Consider the following 6,871-nt stretch of genomic DNA (forward strand, 5'->3'; position numbering starts at 1 on the left):
TCTCGGTCTCCCAAAGTGCTGGGATTACAGGCTTGAGCCACCGCTGTAAATTTCCATGTCTCCACCCGACTCCCTGGGGTTTCCCAGGGCTCAGAATCCAAATGTGGTTTAGGTACCAGGGTGCCGAATGTAAAACAAAACAAACAAACAAAAACTAGCAAGTGAAAGATGACCTAGAACACCCCCGCCCCCCCACCCCGTGGCTGCCCTGGAGACGGTCGTCAGGCCTGGGAAAGAGGTCCTTCCTAAGTGATTTGGAGTAGGACTTCAAGGAAGTCTGCTTTCTGCTACTCTGACAGCTCACAAAGAACCCCCTCAGATCTCTGTGGTCTCCTCGTAGCTTGTTATATGCGATTAAATTGGAGGCCCCTTCCTGAGATGGAACTGGGTTACTCGCTCTCAGGGTGTCCCTCATCCCAGGGTTGCTCTGCCCTGAGGAGCGCCAGGCCCTAAGTGACCGTTCCAGCCGGATGCGGTGCCCCGGCGTGAGCAATCTGTCCATCTCCCTCTTGTAGAATCAGCCCTGTTCTAGCTCAGGGTAATTGCTGATAAGAGTAGTTTGTAAATGTCTGTACTTAAGAATATGAAGGCTTTAAAGAACTGGGCACGTTTTGAAAATCCGATCACATTATTGTGGAAAAGAAAAACAGCACTTTCATTCCATATAGCAATGACTGCTGCCCCTGCCCGTGATCATCTCAAGACTGGACAGCCTCTCAGTTGAGTCTGTGTTTGAAAAGAAAAATGTGCTCAAATTGCTACAGATAGATTAAATGAGAAAGAAATGCAATTTTAAGGACCATCTGCCAGAATGGTCAAATTTTAAGAAAATATGTTTTTGAAGTGTGATTTTTTTTTTTTCCATGAGTTGAGCAATTCCACGCTGCAGTTTTTTTTAAATAGTCGTTGCCTCCTGTCCAGACAATACTCTTGTCCTCCAGGAGCATTACCGGGGCGGGAATGTTGGGTGCCGTTTTCATAGGTGACAGGTGTGCCCGTGGTTCTACAGACTTCTCATCTCTAGAACACAAGATCAGACAGGCAGGGCAGTCATTTTCATTGTCCTGTTTTTAACCTCAGCATCTCTTTTTGTATTATGACCAAGATATCTGGTTGCTTTTCTTTTTTTTTTTTTATTATTTTTTGGTTTAATTCACATGCCATAAAATTCACTCTTTTAGGCCAAGTGCAGTGACTGAGACCTGTAATCCCAGCACTTTGGGAGGCCAAGGCGGGCAGATCCCTTGAGGCCAGGAGTTCAAGACCAGCCTGGGCCACATGGCAAAACCTCATCTCTACTAAAAATATTTTTTAAAAAATTAGCCGAGCATGGTGGCACACACCTGTGGTCCCAGCTACTCAGGAGGCTGAGGCACAAGAATTGCTTGAACCCAGGAGGTAAAGGCTGCAGTGAGCCAAGATCGTGCCACTGCACCCCAGTCTGGGCCACACAGCAAGACTCTGTCTCAAAAAACAAAAACAAAAAAACCAAAACAAAACAAGAAGCAAAGAAAAATCACTCTTTTAAAGAGCACGATTCAGTGGTTTTTAAAGTGCATTCACAAGATTGTTAGTTGCTTGCTTTTTAAGCGACAGGGAAGGACCAGTGATTCTGTCCCTGTGGGGTTTGTAACTCAAGACCCTTTGCTTGGCCCACAGCTACGTCTGGAAGAAGGACAACGTGGCCCTGACTCCATCGAGCACATCTAGGATCGTGGTGGAGAAGGACGGGTCCCTTCTCATCAGCCAGACGTGGTCGGGTGACATCGGTGACTACACCTGCGAGATTGTTTCTGAAGGCGGGAACGATTCTAGAATGGCCCGGCTGGAAGTGATGTGAGTACTGAGATGCCTGGTATTAGTTCCCAGTTATCTCGTTACTGCGCCCGTCAGTGACTGCCACTTCACACATGTCACACCTGTCTTGTGTCCCAAGTCAGCAGTCAGAGGGCAGTGGGTCATGCTACATAGCTATGGATATGGACAAGGTTTTTCTGTCGTTTCTTTAAACTTCAGAATTGAGAAGTTTTGTTTTTGGTGTAGGTGGTGTGATCATTGGTTCTTATCCCCGTGGATCCTTTTTGTTATATTTTTCCCGTGGACGCCTTATCCTGATAGGCCCTGTTTACCACTCTGCGCTTAAGTAGCAAGTTCATTTTTCCACGTAATGCCCTTGAGAGCTTCCAATCCGTGAGAGACACTGGGGTGGAACCACTGAGGTGAGGTCCTTCCCATGAAAGTCACCTAGACTTGGGGTTTCAGTGAGTCCCAGCTCCCTCTCCATGGGTAAATAGAGACTTTCCATTAAGTCTTGTGAAATCCTGAAAACAGAAAGCAACCGCCCATTACTTCCAATCTGGACCTTCCTGGAGGATCCGAAGAGCCCAGGTGGGAACCGTCAATCTCTGCTGTCAAGTCTCTCTCTGCTGTCTCTCTTCCTCCACTCCCCTCTCTGTTTATGGAGCAGAAATACCTGCTGACACGTTTTATTTTTCTGACATGTATTTATTTGCTTTTTAAAAGCAGTGCTCTCTCAATATTCTCTTAGTGCCTGAGTACGAAAATAAAACCTGAAAATAAAGAATCCCAACCAAGCACTCGTCAGAGCAGCGGCCAACTCTGGGGGCACACCCAGCCCATCCGTCCCTGGCCACCGTTTGACGTGCTGGGCCATTCGACAAAGGCAATCTTGAGAGATTTTCCTCATTGGACCCTGCCCCCTTTGATCCAGGAAAGATTCCGTATACGAAATCATTGCCTAAAAATAGAATTTGAACACTCTGAGTATAGGAGCCCTGTCTCGTTGATCCCTGAATCCCGAGACTCTAGCTGAGGGGATTAAAAATGAAAAGAATGCTTGCTAAGTGCCGAGCATGTGGCTTCTGTGTCTGCCACAGGCATGTGGAAATGAGTGGAACTCACCAACAGCTTTCCTCCAGCCCCTATTTGTGGATGTAAAAGGTTCACGATGTGTAGCAGCCAGTCTGGAAGGCCCTGTGGTGCCATCAGTTCCTGAAAAAAAATCCCATCCCACCTCCTGTTCTGTCTCCTTCCAGGATGACCCCTTGTTCTCTTTAGGCAGCAGAGGTCATTCTGGTTAGTCGTGAAGCGGCAGGAGTCCTCATGGCTCTACAGAATCAGCCGTTGGCGGTGGGGTGGGGGTCCTGGTGCTGCAGCTGCAAGCCTGCCACACAGGGGGTCCTCCACAGAATCACTGAGGGTCCCGGGGCTGCGGCTGCAAGCCTGCCACACAGAGGATCCTCCAGAGAATCACCGAGGGTCCCGGGGCTGCAGCTGCAAGCCTGCCACACAGAGGGTCCTCCAGCTTTTGTGTACACATGGGGCAGGCCGGTCTCCCCCAGCCCCTGCCTTCAGGCGTTGGAGCCTACATCCCGGGGCTCTTTCTGCCCTTCATGAGCCCCAGCCATCCACTGCCTCTGTGGCTGGGTGCCCGTCATCCGTGGGCTTCCCCAGAGGTTTCCAATCATGCACCCCTTAGCATTCGGCCTCAGTAGCACTTTCTGCTGTTCAGTTACCAGGATGCTGCCTGCAGTTCTTCCCTGTGCGCAGCTCATCCTCCTGGTAGCCCTGATCATGCTGCAGAGGACGAACATGTCTTCATGGCTCTCTCTCCTCCTGGCACAGAAGCACCTTGGAGGCACTGTTTTGAATTTTGAGTGCCTGACGTAGTGTTTGGTATATAACAGGTGTTCAATAAATGTGTGTTGGTTGATCGTTGCCTGCCTGCATGCATGAAGAAATGAATGAATGTGTGGATGTCTCGGCCCATTGGCAGTCCTCCTTCTGTTCCCCACTCTTACCTTGCTGCTCACGTGCCCTGGTTTCCCCACCATGGGTAAACAAGCAAGCTCATGTCACTCTACCAAAACCCAGACAGCAAGTACCCAAAGCCCTCATCCAGCCCTGCTCCTGCCTCTTTCCTCTTCCCTTTTGGATCTCAGGCTGAGGATTTTTTTTTTTTTTTCATTTTGATAATATAGGAGGATATGGCCAGTGAGTTCCTAGGAACTGTTGTACTATGCACATTTTTAAAACTACCTTTGAGAACCTTAGATCATCCATCGTTGGTATCAAATAAATACGTGTTAGCAGTTCATAAAGACTCTGTCAGCAGAAGCCAAATTGCATACTTCCAATATAGCCCATTCTTTTTATTCTGCACAATTTTATGTTCTACTGATTTACATATCTTCCCTACTATTTGCTTATTTGATTTCCTCTAAGTAAAATACATTTTTCAGCAAATGTTGCTGTATGTATAAAATAATAGGCTTTCTGTAATGGTAAACCATCTCATCTCTAAATATAGAAATCTCTGCAAATTTGTGATTCAAACCAATTTAAGTACAAACTGGTTACAGAACTGATCTGGAAGACAGTTGTTCCTCGTGAATTGTTAGTGTCATGAAGGCTCCTCTATCCCAAACCTGGATGAACTGGTAAAGGTGTTCCTTCATGGTGTTTCTTTAGATCCAGCAGGGCTTGACTCTACAGCAATGGCAATAGATAATAATAATAACCTGTAATTGCAGGGCATTCTGTCCTTCTCAGGTAACTTTCAAACTGAGCTCTATAATGTTTCCATCATTTACTCAGATAACCAAAAAAAAAAAAAAAAAAAAAAAAAAAAAAGCAAGAAAAAAACCTCATCTTGCTGAAGGGAAGGGACTGAGAGGTACTTCTGGCTAAACAGTGTCCTTCAGAGGAGCCTGAAAGCCTGTTTTCTCCTTGCCTCTCCACTTCAGTTAAAAGCTGCTTTGTTAAATATAGAAATTAGGAGCCTTAGAAGTGAGCTTTCAAAAATAGACCAGCCGTTGGCCTCTTCTCACGTCTGTTTGCCCTGCGTTTTACACTTCAGCACTAAGCTTCACCTCATTAAGGCTGATTGAGGGGTGGCCCCCGGACCCACCTCACACCTGGAACAGTCCTGGTGGGGCTGCTGGCCAGCAGTGGGGCCAACAGGAGCAAGGGACTGCCCAGGAGGCCCTGCCCGCCTTTCACTACTTGTGTGACTTTAGACAAATCACCTCACTTCTCAGCCTTGGCCTGTCACCTTGTAGACTGGGCGTGGTATCATTCATCTCAAAGGATGGCTGTGAGGGTGGCACCCGCCTGGGTTTGTAAGATCCTGGTGTGGAAGCCAGCTGGGGAGGGATGCTCTACGTTAACAGCTCTTTGTGCTTTCTTACCATTTTATACAAGAATGCTGTTTTCCCCTTTCCTAACAGCACCCTGCCTCTGGGGCTGGGAACTTTCTAGCCCTTTACCCTGCATTATTATTCTGACCACATTCTATGACCTTCTGACACTAGACTGGAGATGTGTCTGTTTGCTGTTGAGTCCTCAATGCCTGGACCAGTGCCAGGTATATAGTAGGAACCTAATAAATGACTGGGTAAGCCTCTCTCCACTTACTGAGCTGAAATGAGATGGTGTCTTTTGCCTTACTGAGGAGGACCAATTTAGGAGGGCTCTGCCTTCATGCCCCCCCGAGAGAAAAGGCTTCTAAAACTCCAGATGGTTCCATGAGGCAGCCTGTAAATTAACAACACAAGTCATCGTTAAATGCTGGTCACCCCTTGCTTTAGTGGCGTCTTTCCTCTAGTTTTCTAGTGCCGTGGGGACAGGAGCCGGTTTCTGGGATGACTTCATATTCCCCAAAGCATCTTCCTGTATTGAGCACACCAGAGGGACCAGGCTCCTAAGGCCTTATGGATTGATTAATTGTTAAATCATTTAAAGACCCAATTAGCATTTCATCTCTCCTCCTGAAATCAGAGAATAATTCTCATGAGCCTGGAGTGCAGAGAAAACCCAATTTACGGAGCTGACTTGGAGACCCTGAGGCAGTGGGAGAGGTTGCTTTCTGTGAAACCACCTCTGCCAAAGCCATCATAAGGAGTGAAGAATTTAATACTGTTTCCCCCAGAGTTATCAAGCCCCGTCATCTTCATCCTCAGAGTGAAGTCAAAGAAGCTGGGTTTGACCAAGTCATCATTTGCGCATTAAAGGGCCGAGGCTTTTTATATAGAAAAAAAGTACTTATCTGATCCTCTTCTGCCAGAGCAATTCCCCCCTACAGCCACAATTCCAGCAATTGCTTTCTTTCGAGTCTTTTTCAAAACTGTTTTTCTCACACACACCTCGCTTCCTCTCTCTCCCGTACAGTTGGGTTTCTGTTACTGTTGTTGTTAATTTCTGATATTCCTGAGGTGTCCTGTGCCTGACGGTGGTTTTCCCCCTATTCTCTTTAAATTACAAAGTGACTCAGCACTGGGCTTCGCTTCCATTGTTCTCTGGGACCTCTTCCATTTATCAGCCTGTGCGCTTATCACTGTCTGTGAGTCACTCCGCTGATCATTTATCTCCTTTCAAAGTTGGCAGAGTAATGCTTCGACGCAATCTATCCCCATTAGATAAGATTTTCTGAAATGGATTCAGAATATATTAAAGCCTCATTTATCTATTATTGATGGGTTAGTCAAGGATCTCACAAAGGTTCATTTTCTAAATAACCAAAACTTATTATTTAAAGAAATAGTGGCTGGCCGCAGAGGCTCACGCCTGTAATCGCAGCACTTTGGGAGGCTGAGGCGGGTGGATCACAAGGTCAGGAGTTCAAGACCAGCCTGGCCAAGATGGCGAAACCCCGTCTCTACTAAAAATACAAAAATTAGCTGGGCGTGGTGGTGGGTGCCTGTAATCCCAGCTACTCAGGGGGCTGAGGCAGAGAATTGCTTGAACCCAGGAGGCGGAGGTTGCAGTGAGCCGAAATTATGCCACTGCACTCCAGCCTGGGTGACAGAGCAAGTCTCTGTCAAGAAAGAAAGAAAGAAAGAAAGGAAGGAAG

The 6,871-nt window shown here is 47.0% G+C and overlaps 1 protein-coding gene across 1 annotated transcript in view; it reads left to right on the forward strand.

Annotated features, from left to right (window-relative positions):
- The window catches only part of SDK1 (sidekick cell adhesion molecule 1), a gene marked incomplete at its 3' end in the record, with an annotated part of 662,329 nt that overhangs the window by 361,095 nt on the left and 294,363 nt on the right, over window positions 1-6,871 (forward strand). The window contains exon 13 of the mRNA XM_011957004.1: window positions 1,660-1,836. Coding sequence (XP_011812394.1) covers window positions 1,660-1,836 — 177 coding nt within the window. The remainder of the gene's footprint in view (window positions 1-1,659; window positions 1,837-6,871) is intronic.

This window comes from Colobus angolensis, unplaced genomic scaffold (genome assembly GCF_000951035.1).
Source record: "Colobus angolensis palliatus isolate OR3802 unplaced genomic scaffold, Cang.pa_1.0 Scaffold43, whole genome shotgun sequence".
NCBI classification, from domain to species: Eukaryota; Metazoa; Chordata; class Mammalia; order Primates; family Cercopithecidae; genus Colobus; species Colobus angolensis.